Here is a 17,322-nt window from a genome sequence, read left to right on the forward strand (position 1 = left end):
CCCGCTCTATACGACACCAGGAGCAAAGGTCTAGAACAGCCCCTCAATGGGCGGTGGGCGTTTCACTTCACATATTTTCTGGATCTGTTCATCAAAAGCCCTCTGAGCCAATGGCAAGGGAGCAATTCATTGGCCAATCAAATGGCACCACGGATCTTTTCTTCCCGCTTCCAGCCGCCAATCATTAAGGACCAGGAAGGCGTGGAGCGGTGAGTCAGCGCGTTGTGCTGGGCTGTGCTTCTCTTCTGTCTGCTGATTTCCTGGGTTACTTTGGGTCTTCGTTTTCTTTCTCCCTTTTACCCTGTCTCCTTTCTTGAGGCTGATCGATCACAGCCAGGCCTCTTCATTCTATTTACCCAGCGTTTTCCTTCTCTCCAGTTAGTGGGGTAGATGAACGCCCTGTGTTTATAAGGTGCCTCCCAGTTGAGCCTGAGACCTGGGAGAAGAATGGGGAGTGGAGGTGGGGGAGACTCGTCACGAAGGGAGACCTTGGAGCTTCGAGGTTGGGAATGTTCTTATTAGATTCTTCATCTCTGTTGACACAAACATGTAGGAGAAGCTGGAGAACATAGACAGGGATGAGGTAAGGGGGGACTTCCCATGAACGGTGAGACCCAAGCCCACTCTGCTCTTGTGAGCTTACTCTCTGACCTAGGGCAGAAACATCTTTGATACTATAATTCCAGGATGTGATTTAAAAAGAAAATCACACTTTTAGTTGACTCATACTAATCGTGTGTATTTATGAGATGCAGAGAGATGTGTTGGTACATGTATACGTATCATTAAATCAGGGTAATTAGCATATCCTTCTCCTCATACGTGTATCATTTCTTTGTGTTAGGAACATTCAGAATCCTCTCCTCAGGTGAGAGGAGGGAGAGGGTCAGGAAACGATAGCTATGGGTTCCTATTCTTAGTACCTGGGAGATGAAAAACTGTACACCAAACCCCTGTGACACGAGTTTACCTACATAACCGGTGTACATGTACCCCTGAACCTAAAATAAAAGTTAGAAAAACCCTCGAAAATACACAATAAGATATTAACTATATTCAACCTACCGTGCTACAGAACACCAGCACCCATTCCTACCTCCAGGTGTAATTTGGTATCCATTAGCCAACCTCTTTTCATCCCCCTTCTCCAATTATGCCATTTCTTTAGTTAGACTATGAAATAAACCTATATAGAAAGAATATCTATCTTTCTATATCAATAAAAGTTGGTTTTTACTGTTAAGGGTTGAATTGTGTCCCAACCCTAAAAACACACACAAAAAACAAAAACTAAAGTCCTAACCCCTTTATAGGGTGACGAAATAAAGTTGTTGCAGATGTAATTAGTTAAGACGAGGCCATACTGGAGTGGGTGGGCCCCCTAACTTAATGTCCTTATGAAAATGGCCACATGCGGCCGGGCGTGGTGGCTCATGCCTGTAACACCAGCACTTTGGGAGGTTGAGGTGGGTGGATCACCTGAGGTCAGGAGTTTAAGACCAGTTTGGCCAACATGGTGAAACCCTGTCTCTACTAAAAATACAAAAATCAGCTGGGTGTGGTGGCAGGTGCCTGTAATCTCAGCTACTCAGGAGGCTGAGGCAGGAGAATCGCTTGAACCCGGGAGGTAGAGATTGCAGTGGGCCGAGATTGCACCATTGCACTCCAGCCTGGGTGACGGAGCGAGACTCCGTCTCCAAAAAAAAGAAAGGGGGAAAATGGCCACAAAGCTGGGTACAATGGCTCACGCCTGTAATCCCAACACTTTGGGAGGACGAGGCAGGTGGATCACCTGAGGTTGGGGGTTCGAGACCAGCCTTACCAACATGGTGAAATACAAAAAATTAGCCAAGTGTGGTGGCATATGCCTGTAATCCCAGCTACTGGGGAGGCTGAGGCAGGAGGATTGCTTGAACCTGGGAGGCGGAGGTTGCAGTGAGCCAAGATTGCGCCATTGCACTCCAGCCTGGGCAACAAGAGTGAAACTCCGTCTTAGAGAAAATGGCCACATGAAGGTAGAGGCAAGCAGAATGGCGTGTGACAAAGTCAGAATGGAATTACATAGATGCAAACCAAAGAATGACACAGGTTGCCAGCAAACCACAGAAGCCAGTAAGAGGCAAGGAAGGGTTCCCCTGGGTTTCAGAGAGAGCACCACCCTGCCAACACTTTGATTTTGGACATCTAGGTTCCAGAACCATGAGACAGTGGGTTTCTGTTTTAAGTTACCTAGTTTGTGGTACGTTGTCATGCCAGCCCAAGGAAGCTAGTACACTATTAGAAGAAAAAAATGATGTGATTTTACGCTTAGAGAACAGCTTCAATAATATATCCTTAGGATCACCAAATGTTAAAAGTTTACCTTATATGGTGTCCCTCTACTCTTATATAAGTATTTTTCCTGATCTGTTCAAGATTTGTACACATTGTACAAATTTACATCTAATACTTTACCCTAAATGCTTCAGGGTTTATGTTCTAAAAATAAAAATAAAAGTAAGCTCTTTTGATAACCACACTATATAAAAAACAGGACATTAATAGAATGATATTATCTAATGTACAGATCTTACACTTAATGGACTTTTTAATTTTTGCATCTGTTTTCACAAGTGGACCGAACGTGGAAATTCTTACACTAAGCCTGTTTTTTTTTTTTTTTCTTTTTTTAAATTTAAGTTCTGAGATACATGTGCTGAATGTGCAGATTTGTTACATAGGTATACATGTGGCATGGTGGTTTGCTGCACCTGTCAACCAGTCATCTAGGTTTTAAGCCCCACATGCATTAGGTATTTGTCCTAATGCTCTCCCTCCCCTTTCCAGCCCCCCCACCCACGGACACCAGTGTGTGATGTTCCCCTCCCTGTGTCCGTTTATGTTCTCATTGTTCAACTCCCACTTATGTGTGAGAACATGCAGTGTTTGGTTTCCTGTTCCTGTGTTAATTTGCTGAGGATGATGTAAACCTGTTTTCATTATCTAACCTATGCCTCAGTTTGAGAGTGTGTGTGTGTGCTGTCTTTCACACACACATACGCACATGCTCATGCTCTCACACACACATACACACCCACACACGTGCTCTCTCTTAGATTCTGGAAAAATAATTTTTATTTAAATTTTGACATAATTTGCTGATGAAGATGTTCGAGCCTGAAGTCTTCTGTGGGGGAAGAGTTTAAAAAAAAAAAAAGCTTTCAAAACTTCACACGCACAAAATAGATGAAAGTTGTCATTTTCTAAGAATTTATATATTTGAACAAAATTATCAGTTTTATTCGCATAAAAATGGTAATAGTCTCAATTTTTGATATCTGTAGGATATGAAGTGGTGTCTCCTCTCTGTTTGTGGTATTAGTTGCTCAAGTCTTCTTATTCATCAGACTTCTTGGGGGTTATCCAGTTTGTATTTTCAAAGAATCTACTTTTGACAGTCTTGTATTTTAATTTTTGTTTCATCGATTATTTTTTCTACTTTCTTTTGGTGTGTTTTGCTTTTTATCTAAATGTATAATTAGCTTATGAATTTTCAACCTTCCTTATGCCTTTGAAGTAGCACATTTTTCCAGCTCCTGATTTAGCTGTATTTCACTCACTTCGTATGCAACATTAAATATTCAGTTCAAAAACTTATATCCGGTATTTTCTCTTTATTCATAGCTTACTTAGAAGTATGTTTCTTAATTTTGGAATGTCCTTCATTTCATTGTAAATTTCTGACATAAATTATGATCAGAATATTCTGTGTAACTTATATTATTTGAAATATGTTGAAGCTTGCTCTGAGGATCAGTATATAGCTGACATTGGTAGATGATTCGTCTATCTTAATGTGTTTTTTCCATTTATTGAATGAAAAGGCCTGTGTCCACAAGATAAAATTTTTCCATTGTCTTTAAGTCCTTTATTTTCTTTTTAACTTGTTTATTTAATTGCTGGAACAAATTGATAAAATATCCTGCTATGATTAGGGACTTACCTAATTCTTCTTATAGTGCTGACCATTGTGGGGGGGGGGGGTGTGTGTGTGTGTATATAGACATATGTATATGTATATGTGTGTGTGTGTGTGTGTGTGTGTATATATATATTTTTTTCTTTTTTCTTTTTGAGACAGAGTCTTGCTCTGTTGCCCAGGCTGGAATGCAGTTGTGCCATCTCAGCTCACTGCAACCTCCGCCTCCCGGATTCAAGCAATTCTCCTGCCTCAGCCTCCCGAGTAGCTGGGATTACAGGTGCCTGCCACCACGCCTGACTAATTTATTATTTTTTATTTTTTGGTATTTTTAGTAGAGACGGGGTTTTGCCATGTTAGCCAGGCTGATCTAGATCTCCTGACCTTGTGATCCGCCCACCTCGGCCTCCCAAAGTGTTGGGATTCTAGGCGTGAGCCACCGCACCCGGCTGACCATTGGTATATTTTAAGGCCGTGTTATTGTTGCATGTATGATTATAATTGTTCTCTCTTCCTGGTAATTTGAGCCCTGTGGTTATGCAGCATCTAGATTTGTCACCATTGTTTTGGCTTGGGGTCTGCTCTTCTGATATCAATATTATTACAACAGATTTTTTAAAAGCCCGAAATAATTTAAGATCTTTTGCTTCTGATTCAAGTCGTGCAATAAATGGAATGGATAAAGAGTTTGGTGAGTAAGGCTGGTTATCATACCTTACGTATGCATGACACGCTATTTTGTTCAGATTTCCCATTTAAAAATTTTTTAAATTGACATATAATTGTACATATTTATGGGGTACAGTGTGATGTTTGGATGCATATATCCATTGTATGATGATCCAGTCAGGATAATTATCATATCTGTTTGTTTAGACACATTTCTTTGTAGTGATACTCAAAATCTTCTAGCTATTTTGAAATATCCACCACACTATTATTTGCTTTAGTTACCCTAATGTGTAAGAGAACACTAGAACTTGCTCTTTCTAACTGTAAGCATGCCTGTTGACCAATCGCTCCTGGTCTCCTGTTACTCTCCCATCCCTTCCCCAGCCTCTAGTAACCAGTATTCTACTCTCTACTTCTATAAGTTCATCTTTTTAGATTCCCCATATAAATGAGATCATATGGTAGTTTTCTTTCTGTGCCTGTCTTATTTTACCTCATGTCCTCCACGTTCATCCAGGTTGCCACAAATGGCAAGATTTCATTATTTTTTATGGCTAATATTCCATTGAGTATATATACCACATTTTCTTTATGCATTCATTTATTGATAGGCACTTAGGTTGTTTCTATATCTTGGTTATCACTAATAGTGCTGCAGGCCGGGTGCGGTGGCTCACGCCTGTAATCCCAGCACTTTGGGAGGCTGAGGCAGGCGGATCACGAGGTCAGGAGATCGAGACCATCCTGGCTAACATGGTGAAACCCCGTCTCTATTAAAAATACAAAAAAAAGTTAGCCGGGCATGGTGGCAGGCACCTGTAGTCCCAGATACTTGGGAAGCTGAGGCAGGAGAATGGTGTGAACCCGGGAGGCAGAGGTTGCAGTGAGCCGAGATCGTACCACTGCACTCCAGCCTGGGTGATAGTGCGAGACTCTGTCTCAAGAAAAAAAAGGTACTGCAATAGACATGGAAGTAAAGATATCTCTTTGACATATGAATTTCCTTTTTTAAAGAGATATATACCCAGCAGTAGAATTACTGGGTTATATGGTAGGTTCTATTAATTTTTTTAGAAACCTCTATACTGTTTTCCATAGTGGTTCTGCTAACTTACATTCCTACCAATGGTGTATAAGAGTTGCCTTTTCTCTGCATCCTTGCCAACATTTGTTATTTTCTTTAGCCATTCTAACTGGGATGAGTTACCCCAGATTTTTTTAGGTTCAAATTTGCATGTTTAGTCTTTCAACTTTCGTTTTTCATTCTAAGTTACCTCTTTAAAGAGCAAGTATTTGGTTTTTGTATTTAGTCTCACCATCTTTGCCGCTGTACCACTGAGGCAATTATTCTGTGTAATTACTAATAAGAGTTTGAATCGACCATCACTTTTTTATTTACCCTATCTGTTCTAGGTTCCTATTCCTGTCCTTCTTTATTTTTTGGTTTAGTTTGTCATTTTTCCTCTTCTCTATTTACTTTGGCAGACAAACTTTTTTATGGTTATATCAGAATTCTATCAGTGGGCTTATCAGAATTTCATATCAAATTTTTTACTTCTGTCATCTTCCTGGAGAAGAACATTGGAGCACTTGATGTCGTTTTTCTCTTTTTTTTTTTAGATTTACATGCTAGCTGTGATAAATTTTAATTCTATTTTCTGTCTCACAAGACTGACTCTATAAAGCAACTTTTCTTCTAATTGACTGTGACATCTCTTAATTTTCACCTGGAATAATTTTCCTTCTCTCCAATGGTCAATTTTCAAAATTTCCTGTAGTGTAAGTCTTCTGTTAGAAAATTTGTCATTTGTCTGCAAATGTCTATTTTTATTTCTTTTTATTTTATTTTTATTTTTGAGATGGAGTCTTGCTCTATCACCCAGGCTGGAAAGCAGAGGCATGATCTTGGCTCACTGCAAGCTCTGCCTCCTGGGTTCACGCCATTCTCCTGCCTCAGCCTCCCCAGTAGCTGGAACTACAGGTGCCCGCCACCACGCCTGGCTAATTTTTTGTATTTTTAGTAGAGACGGGGTTTCACCGTGTTAGCCAGGATGGTCTCGATCTCCTGACCTTGTGATCCGCCCACTTTGGCCTCCCAAAGTGCTGGGATTACAGGCGTGAGCCACCGTGCCCAGCCTTATTTCTTAAAGATTATTTTATTCTGGTTAGACTTGAGTCAGCAGCTATTTGTTTTGAGCACCTTGCATGGTTGCTTCTTTAGTTTCTTCTTTCTGTAGCATCTGATCAGGTCAGCTGTCAACATAATGGCACAACCTTTCAAATAAATTATTGCCCTCCCCTTGCCTTACCCCCACTCTGGAATGCTTTCAAGATCTTCCCTTTTGTCTAACTTCTTTATGTTCTAATGTCATTATGTTTCCCTATAATGTGTCTAGGCATGGGTTTGTTATTTATACTCTTGGACTTTATTGGGCTTCTTAATTAGTAGATTGATTTTTTTTTTCATTGGTTAATAGAAACATCCAGGCCAGGCACAGTGGCTCACATCTGTAATCCTAGCACTTTGGGAGGCAGAGGCGGGTGGATCTCCTGAGGTCAGGAGTTCGAGACCAGCCTGGCCAACATGGTGAAACCCTGTCTCTACTAAAAACACAAAAATTAGCTGGGCGTGGTGGTGGGTGCCTGTAGTCCCAACTACTTGGGTGGCTGAGGCAGGAGAATCACTTGAACCTGGGAGGTGGAGTTTGCAGTGAGCTAAGATTGTGCCACTGCACTCCAGCCTGGGCAACAAGAGTGAAACTGTCTCAATTAAAAAAAAAATTATAAAAGGAAACATCCTAGTAGCAATCTTATATTAGGTTGGTACAAAAGTAATTGCGGTTTTTGCATTATTTTTCATGGCAAAAACCACAATTACTTTTGCGCCAACCTAATAAAACATACTATATCTGGTCCACAGTCTCTTTTCTCCTTTTGGGGAGCCAGTAACAAGTGTTAGCCCTTTTCATCCTCAGTCTCTTGTCCTCTCTTCTGTGCTTTTCATCTTTTTCTCTTCCTTCTTGGATGACTCCTCTTTACGTGTCTTCCAGACCACTAATTATCTCTGTCAAATCTGATACTAACACATTGTATTAGCTTCCTGGGGCTGCTGTAACAACATACCACAAAACAGACAGCTTAAGCAATAGAAACTTACTGTCTCACAGTTCTGAAGGCTAATAAGTCCAAAATCAAGGTGCTGGCAGGCGTAATTCCTTCTGAAGATTGTGAGGGAGAATCAGTTTATTCCTCTCTATTGACTTCTACTTGCTTTAGATGTGCTTTGGTTAGTAAGTGGCATTTTCCCTGTGGCATGATATCCTCTTCCCTCTGTTCATATGTGTCCAGATTTTCCCCTTTCTTTTTTCTTTTTATTTTTTGAGATGGCGTCTCACTTTATTGCCCAGGCTGGAGTGCAGTGGCATGATCTTGGGTCACTGTAACCTCCCGGGTTCAAGCAGTTCTCCTGCCTCAGCCTCCTGAGTAGCTGGGATGACAGGCACATACCACCACTTGGCTAAGTTTTGTATTTTTGGTAGAGATGGGATTTTACCATGTTGGCCAGGCTGGTCTTGATCTCCTGACCTCAGGTGATCTGCCCACCTTGGCCTCCCAAAGTGCTGGGATTACAGGTGTGAGCCACTGTGCCCGGCCAGATTTTCCTCTTTCAATAAGGTCACCAATTATATTGGATCGGGGGCCCACCCTGCTTTGGTATGACCTCATCTTACATGTTCCAGTACAGCTAATTGCATCTGCAAGGATGCTATTTCCAAACAAGCCCAGACTTCAGTTGCACTTTGTGACCTCCAGTGTGACTCATTGTATCTACGAGTATGCTATTTTCAAAAGCTTCATACTTCAGCGTGTAACTTTTGCAGGGGGACATACATTGGATGCAGAAAAGATTCCCTGGTGATTTTTGTGGTGGTAGTGGTGGTAGAGGAGTGCGTGCATGTGTGTGTGTGCATGTGTGTGTGTGTTTGGGGGAATATTTAAAGTTCCATCTGTAGCAAATCTGAATGCAGTCTTCCCCCTCACTTTCAGAGGAACTCTTCCCAGAGCAGGAGGTATTAATATTTCAGCCTGTGGCAAGTGGCTACACTCTTTTTTATTATTGTTATTATTATACTTTAAGTTTTAGGGTACATATGCACAACATGCAGGTTTGTTACATATGTATACATGTGCCATGTTGGTGTGCTGCACCCATTAACTCGTCATTTAGCATTAGGTATATCTCCTAATGCTATCCCTCCCCCCTCCCCCCACCCCACAACAGTCCCCAGTGTGTGATATTCCCCTTCCTGTGTCCATGTGTTCTCATTGTTCAATTCCCACCTATGAGTGAGAACATGTGGTGTTTGTTTTTTTGTCCTTGCCATAGTTTGCTGAGAATGATGGTTTCCAACTTCATCCATGTCCCTACAAGGGACATGAACTCATCATTTCTTATGGATGCATAGTATTCCATGGTGTATATGTGCCACATTTTCTTAATCCAGTCTATCGTTGTTGGACATTTGGGTTGGTTCCAAGTCTTTGCTATTGTGAATAGTGCCGCAATAAACACACGTGTGCATGTGTCTTTAAAGCAGCATGATTTATAGTCCTTTGGATATATACCCAGTAATGGGATGGCTGTATCAAATGGTATTTCTAGTTCTAGATCCCTGAGGAATCGCCACACCAACTTGCACAATGGTTGAACTAGTTTACAGTCCCACCAACAGTGTAAAAGTGTTCCCATTTCTCCACATCCTCTCCAGCACCTGTTGTTTCCTGACTTTTTAATGATTGCCATTCTAACTGGTGTGAGATGGTATCTCATTGTGGTTTTGATTTGCATTTTTCTGATGGCCAGTGATAATGAACATTTTTTCATGTGTCTTTTGGCTGCATAAATGTCTTCTTTTGAGAAGTGTCTGTTCATATCCTTTGCCCACTTTTTGATGGGGTTGTTTGTTTTTTTCTTGTAAATTTGAGTTCATTGTAGATTCTGGATATTAGCCCTTTGTCAGATGAGTAGGTTGCAAAAATTTTCTCCCATTCTGTAGGTTGCTTGTTCGCTCTGATGGTGGCTTCTTTTGCTGTGCAGAAGCTCTTTAGTTTAATTAGATCCCATTTGTCAATTTTGGCTTTTGTCACCATTGCTTTTGGTGTTTGAGACATGAAGTCCTTGCCCATGCCTATGTCCTGAATGGTATTGCCTAGGTTTTCTTCTAGGGTTTTTATGGTTTTAGGTCTAACATGTAAGTCTTTAATCCATCTTGAATTAATTTTTGTATAAGGTGTAAGGAAGGGATCCAGTTTCAGCTTTCTACATATGGCTAGCCAGTTTTCCCAGCACCATTTATTAAATAGGGAATCCTTTCCCCATTGCTTGTTTTTGTCAGGTTTGTCAAAGATCAGATAGTTGTAGATATGCAGCATTATTTCTGAGGGCTCTGTTCTGTTCCATTAGTCTATATCTCTGTTTTGGTACACTCTGATCTTGACACTGTCTCCACATCAAGAAAAGTCCAGCTCTAGTTGCCTGCTTCTCCAAGATGGTCTGAGAGCAAAGCATCAGCAATGTTCTTGCCCAAAGTCATTCTTTAAGTCGGTGGTTTTCAAACCTGGGCATGCATCAAAATCAACTGACATTATATATAACTGATGTTATATAACAGATATATAACTGATATTATATATCTAATATCATCACTAACTATTTGCCCAAAATTAACAGATGGCTGTGCCCTACCCTCAGCATTTAGTATGTCTAGGGAAGGACCTGGGGATTTGCATAGCAAGTTGCCAGTTGGTGCTGATGTTGCTTGGAGAAGCATTGCCTTAGGCCCTGCTCAGTGGTGGCCTCAAGACTCAGATACATGTTCCTATAATTAAGATCTTACTAAAAGTAGGCTTTTTAAAACTATTGGCAAAAGCACCCAGGGGAGAAGCCATGAAGGTCACCTTTCCATCATCGTATTCTCATTCTGAATACTGCTTAATAATTTTCCCTAATTTTTGTGGGATTTATTTATTTATTTATTTATTTATTTATTTATTTATTTTGAGACAGTCTTGTTCTGTCACCCAGGCTGGAGTGCAGTGGCACAATCTCGGCTCACTGTAACCCCCACCTTCCAGGTTCAAGAGATTCTCATGCCTCAGCCTCCTGAGTAGCTGGGACTATAGGCGCCTGGCTACTTTCCCCTAATTTTTGGATCTTAGATGCTATTAAATTTTTTTTAAATTTTTCTCCAAATTACCTAGTTTATTTGGGGGGGCAACATTCTGCCTAATGGCCACCCATGAATAAAACAGCTTTATTTGTATTTTCCACTGTTTAACTTAACCCTTTTATTGACTTTGCTATTGATTTCTAATTTCATTGCCCTTAAGACAAAGAAGATGACTTTGCTACTGTTGGCTTTTTCTTTTTGAATTATGATTTCCTTTAAAGCTCAGAACGTAATTGATTATCACGAGCATAATTACAAGCTAATCGATTATCATGAATGTTCCACGTATGCTTGAAAAGAATGTTCTCTTGTGTGTAGGATTCCATAAATATTCATAAAATGTGTTGATTTTTATATATCTAATATCAATAACTATTTGCCCTATGTTTTTAGTATCTTTTAAATTTTTAGACTTGTTTTAGACACAGAAAAGTTTGCAAAAATAGTGCAGAGAGTTCCCATAAATCCTGTGCCACATTTCTCTTGTAACCACTTTCGTTACCATGGTACATTTGTCATAACTAATAAACCAGTATTAATAGATTATTAACTAAGATTATTCTTTCTTCAGATTTCCCCGTTTTTTACCTAATACCGTTTTTTTTTTTTTTTTTTTTTTTGAGATGGAGTCTTGCTCTGTCACCCAGGCTGGAGTGCAATGGTGCAATCTCAGCTCACTGCAACCTCCACCTCCCGGGTTCAAGTGACTCTCCTGCCTCAGCCTCCCAAGTAGCTGAGATTACAGGCACCTGCCACCACGCCCGGCTAATTTTTTTTATATTTTTAGTAGAGATGGGGTTTCACCATCTTGGTCAGGCTGGTCTCAAACTCCTGACCTCATGATCCGCCTGCCTCGGCCTCCCAAAGTGCTGGGATTACAGGTGTGAGCCACCGTACCCGGCCCCTAATATCCTTTTTATGTGCCTGGACTTCATCTAGGATTCCCCCACTGGGTTTCATTGCTGTGTATCCATTGAGTTCTCTAAACTAGGACCACTCTCAGGATTTCCTTGTTTTCAGTGATCTTGAACGTTTTGAGAAGCACTGGTCAGGTATTTGTGGGACATCTTTCATGTTGGGTTTGTGTGACGTTTATCTCATTGCGAGACTGGGGCTTTGGCGAGGAAGACCACGGAGGAAAGGTGCCCTTCCCATCATATCATATGCTATCACTACCACTTGCTACCCATGTTGGCCTTGATCTCCTAGCTTAGGTGTCTGCCTGGTTTCTCCACTCTGAAGTTATTCCCTACCCCTTTTTATACTGTACTGTACTGTACTATACTATACTATACTATACTATACTATACTATTTGAGATGGAGTCTTGCTCTGTTGCCAGGCTAGAGTGCAGTGGCATGATCTCAGCTCACTACAACCTCTGCCTCCTGGGGTCAAGTGATTCCCCTGCCTCAGCCTCCAGAGTAGCTGGGATTACAGGTACCCACCACCACATCCAGCTAATTTTTTGTATTTTAGTAGAGATGGGGTTTCGCCATGTTGGCCAAGATGGTCTGGATCTCCTGACCTTGAGATCCACCCACCTCGGCTTCCCAAAGTGCTAGGATTACAGGTGTGAGCCACCATGCCCGGCTATACTATATTCTTTAAAAAGAAGTCTCTATGTACAACCCACATGATAGGGTTTGGCTGTGTCCCCACCCAAATCTCCTCTTGAACTGTAGCTCCCATAATTCCCACATGTGGTAGGAGGGACATCACTGAATCATGGGGGTGGTTCCCCCCATACTGTTCTCATAGTAGTGAATAAGTCTCGTGAGACCTGATGGTTCTATAAGGGGAAACCCCTGTCGTTTGGTCCTCTCTCTTGTCTGCTGCCATGTAAGATGTGCCTTTTTGCCTTCTGCCATGATTGTGAGGCCTCCCCAGCCACATGGAACTATGGGCCCATTAAACCACTTTTTTCTTTATAAATTACCCAGTCTTGGGTTATGTCTTTATCAGCAGCATGAGAACAGACTAATACACCACACTTAGGTGGGGAGTTATGCCGTATCTCCTTAAAGGGGAAGAATCCATCCATCTAAGCTACTTGGAATTCTTCTTCTTGCTCAAGTTGTTACAGTTTTAGCTATTGGAGGCTCTTTCAGCCTGCCCTGGGTTTCTTTGGTTAGGAAGTGGTCTTAGAAACCAAGATCTGATCTGGAAACTGGGTGTATCGATTGCCACTAGGGTATCTGTTATGCTTCCAGGCCCTTGCATGAGTGTGACCGTAACAAAGTACTGTAGACTAAGACTATACTTCCGGGGATCATTTCTATAGTTCACTGCAAAATACTGCAGACTGGATGGCTTACCAAAAAATTTATTTCCTCTAGTTCTGGAGGCTGGAAGTTCAAATCAAGGTCCAGCAGAGTCCCTTCCTGATGAAGACTCTTTCTGGATTGTACACAGCTGCCTTCTGTGTCCCCACATAATAGAGTCATAGGAAGAGATGGAGAGAAAGAGAGCCAGGGAGGGACTTGCAGTTGTTCCAGCACTGTTTATGGAAGAGACAATCCTCCTCCATTGTGCCTTTGTCAAAATCAGTTGGCTACATTTGTGGGGCATGCCTTCTCTATTGTTTACTGAGAAAAATGTAATTTCTATATTTACAGTGTAATTTCTATATTGAAATGTAAAAATGTAATATCTATATTTACAGTGTAATTTCTATATTTAAAAGTAAAAATGTAATTTCCATAGTTACAGTGTAATTTCCGAAGTTACAGTGTAATTTCCGTAGTTACAGTGTAATTTCCGTAGTCAGTGTAATTTCCATAGTTAGTGTAATTTCCGAAGTTACAGTGTAGTTTCCGAAGTTACAGTGTAGTTTCCGAAGTTACAGTGTAGTTTCCGAAGTTACAGTGTAGTTTCCGAAGTTACAGTGTAGTTTCCGTAGTTACAGTGTAATTTCTAAAAATGTAAAGTCTACATTTGCGTGGATATTGAGGCTATGTCAGGTGACTATAGGATTCTTGTATCTTCTGGATTATTGTATCTATGATGCCCCCATCTATTATTGAGACTTTCATGACCATTTCAATGAGAAGGCGAGATGAATGTAATTAAATAACTTTCCACCTTCATTGCCATCCCCCCAGTACTAGCAAGATAATATATAATGGAAATCTTGATCCATTTATTTTTAATAACTTGGCACTATCCTGAATTTTCCACAGGTTTTATTTATTTATTGTTCCTGGTCACTGTCTCTTTGAGGACTGGTTTCTCTGCTCCAGACAAGATGGCGGCCTCTTTCTTCTCTGATTTTGGTCTTATGTGGTATCTGGAGGAGCTCAAAAAGGAGGAGTTCAGGAAATTTAAAGAACATCTCAAGCAAATGACTTTGCATCTTGAACTCAAGCAGATTCCCTGGACTGAGGTCAAAAAAGCATCCCGGGAAGAACTTGCAAACCTCTTGATCAAGCACTATGAAGAACAACAAGCTTGGAACATAACCTTAAGAATCTTTCAAAAGATGGATAGAAAGGATCTCTGCATGAAGGTCATGAGGGAGAGAACAGGTGAGGGAGTCTGGGAAGGGGGAAGACTTCTTATAATGAGGACTATGTCCTAATTTTGGTGAGTGGTCTCTGCCTGTCTACGACAGGACCTGAATGTGCTATGGGAAAATATTAGGTTGTTTGTTTTGTTTTTTTTTTTTGTTTTTTTTTTTTTTGTAGACAGAGTCTCACTTTGTTGCCCAGACAGTGCAGTAGTGTGATCTTGGCTCACTGCAACCTCCACCTCCCAGGTTCAAGTGATTCTCCTGCCTCAGCCTCCTGAGTAGCTGGAATTACAGGTGCCTGCCACCATGCCTGTCTAATCTTTGTATTTTTAGTAGAGATGGGGTTTCACCATGTTCGCCAGGCTGGTCCTGAACTCCTGACCTCAGGTGATCCACCCACCTTGGCCTCCCAAAGTGCTGGGATTATAGGCATGATCCACCATGCCCAGCCTGAAAATATTGTCCTTGTAGGCAGGAAATGGTCTGTTAGACCTGGTGGTTATATGTGGGTAAAATGTCAGTGGCTATTATGTCTTAACCTGTATTGTACCTTTATCTGGGTCACCAATGATTTTTACCCTAAGCTGAGAACTTGCAGCCAAGCCAGAAACTCTCTCTGAGGTGAAGTTGTAGCATAGGAACTAAGCACTTGACTTATTTGCAAGAGCAATTAACACCTGCGGTAGAGGATACAGTGAACTGAGGCTGACTGGTGTAATCGTGTATTTAGCCAAAGTTCACATCAGATAAGCAATGATTTATAAGCAATATGGCTTTTAGAGTCACATTTGTGTTTATCCTGGCATAAGGTGTTAACTGTTACTTTGCACATTTGCGATATCAATGGCAGAAGGTAGCTCTTTTGACTTTACTGCTAAATTGTTTTTCTTTGTCGTTGTTCAGTGTCTTACTGTCATGTGCCTGGATGTGGCTTTGTTTTCATCCTGATTGGGATTCTTTAATATTCTTGCATCTGAGGTTCAGTAACTTTCTTCAGTTCTCAATTTCAGCCATTGACTGTGTATTCCATTCTTCTGTTTATTCTTCTGGGACTCCAGTTACACCTACTGGACTGTCTTGTTTGTTTGAGATAGGGTCTGGCTCTGTCACCCAGGGTGGAGTGCAGTGGCATCATCACGGCTCACTGCAGCCTTAACTTCCTGGGCTCAAATGATCTCCCACCTCAGCCTCCCAAATAGCTGGGACTACAGGTGTGTGCCACCACGCTTGGCTAATTGCACAGCTGGCTAACTTTTTAAAAAAATTTTGTAGAGATGAGTTCTCACTATATTGCCCAGGCTGGTCTCAAACTCCTGGGCTCAAGTGATCCTCCTTCCTTGGCCTCCCAAAGTGCTGGGATTACAGGCCTGAGCCACCGTACTAGCCTAGACTTTTTTTTCCTTTTCTTTTCTTTCTTTCTTTCTCTCTCTCTCTTTCTCTCTCTCCCTTTCTCTCTTTCTCTCTTTCTTCTTTCTCTTTCTCTCTTTCTCTCTCTTTCTCTCTTTCTCTTTCTTTTCTTCTTTTCTCTTCTTTTTTTGGATACAGAGTCTCGCTCTGTCGCCCAGGCTGGAGTGCAGTGGTGCAATCTCGGCTCACTGCAGCCTCCGCCTCCTGGATTCAAGTGATTCTCCTGCCTCAGCCTTCTGAATAGCTGGGATTACAGACGCCAACCACCATGCCCGGCTAATTTTTTGTATTTTTAGTAGAGACAGGGTTTCCCTATGTTGGCCAGGCTGGTCTCGAACTCCTGACCTCAGGTGATCTGCCCACCTCAGCCTCCCAAAGTATTGGGATTACAGGCGTGGGCCACCACGCCCGGCCTTGATTTCTTAAATTTAGTTCACATGTTTTATTTATGCAGTTTGCCTTTTTCACAGACTTCCATTTTTTCTCAATATTTATTCCATCTTCTATTTTATTGAGCATTTTAAATTATTTTAAAATTTGCCTGAAGATTTTAACACTTATAGGTCTCTTTCTACTGTTTCTTTTTCTCTTTATCTGGTCATACAGTCTCCTAGTACGTCTGGTAATTTTGAGTGTCAGATTTTGAATATGAGACATTGAAAAGATTGAGGATCTGTAATATCTTGTTCCAGTGAATTGGTTCTGGTAGTAGTTAGGGGGAAATTTCCTTAATATTGAGGATTAAAATAATTGGTTCGAAATAAGATAATTTGAGAGTTTCCATTTTTGGCGATGTTAGCCTTTCTTGCACATTTTCTTGATTTGGAACATCACTTGGAAAAAACCCTTCCCAGTCCAATTTTTTTTTCTTTGAGACGGAGTTTCACTCTTTCACCCAGGCTGGAGTAAAGTAGCATGATTTTGGCTCACTGCAACCTCACTGAACCCCCCAGGTTCATGCGGTTCTCCTGCCTCAGCCTCCGGAGTAGCTGGGATTATAAGGCGCCTGCCACCACACCCAGCTAGTTTTTGTATTTTTAGTAGAGACGGAGTTTCGCCATGTTGGCCAGGCTGGTGTTGAACTGCTGACCTCAGGTGATCCGCCCGCCTTGGCCTTGCAAAGTGCTAGGATTACAGGTGTGAACCACCATGCCCGGCCCCCCAGTCCAAATTTTTAAACAAATTCCCCCATGTTTCCTGGAGTTTTGGTGTCACATGCTGCTGTCTCAGCTACACTGGAAGCTGAGGCAGGAGGATCACTTCAGCCCAGGAGGATGAGGCTGCAGTGAGCTGTGTTTGTACCATTGCACTCCATCCTGGGTAACGGAGCGAGACCCTGCCTTGAAAAATTTATATAAAGAAGAAATTTATATAAATTTTTTATATATATATAAATTTCTTTATATATATATAAATTTCTTTAAATTTATATATTTATATAAATAAATACATATAAAATATATATATAAATTTATATAAATATAAAATTTATATAAAGAAGAAACTTATAAATTATATAAATATATAATTTATATAAAGAACAAC

The 17,322-nt window shown here is 41.1% G+C and overlaps 1 protein-coding gene across 2 annotated transcripts in view; it reads left to right on the forward strand.

Annotated features, from left to right (window-relative positions):
* NLRP4 (NLR family pyrin domain containing 4) overlaps window positions 1-17,322 on the forward strand; it is a 45,384-nt gene continuing 28,062 nt past the window's right edge. The window contains exons 1-2 of one of the 2 annotated variants that reach the window (XM_054539113.1): window positions 1-209; window positions 14,042-14,386. In XM_054539113.1, coding sequence (XP_054395088.1) covers window positions 14,107-14,386 — 280 coding nt within the window. In that variant the 5' untranslated portion in view covers window positions 1-209; window positions 14,042-14,106. Of the gene's footprint in view, window positions 584-14,041; window positions 14,387-17,322 lie in introns of both variants that reach the window. The other variant, XM_024237165.2, reaches the window with a different exon arrangement.

The sequence above is a fragment of the Pongo abelii genome, chromosome 20 (genome assembly GCF_028885655.2).
Source record: "Pongo abelii isolate AG06213 chromosome 20, NHGRI_mPonAbe1-v2.0_pri, whole genome shotgun sequence".
NCBI lineage: Eukaryota > Metazoa > Chordata > Mammalia > Primates > Hominidae > Pongo > Pongo abelii.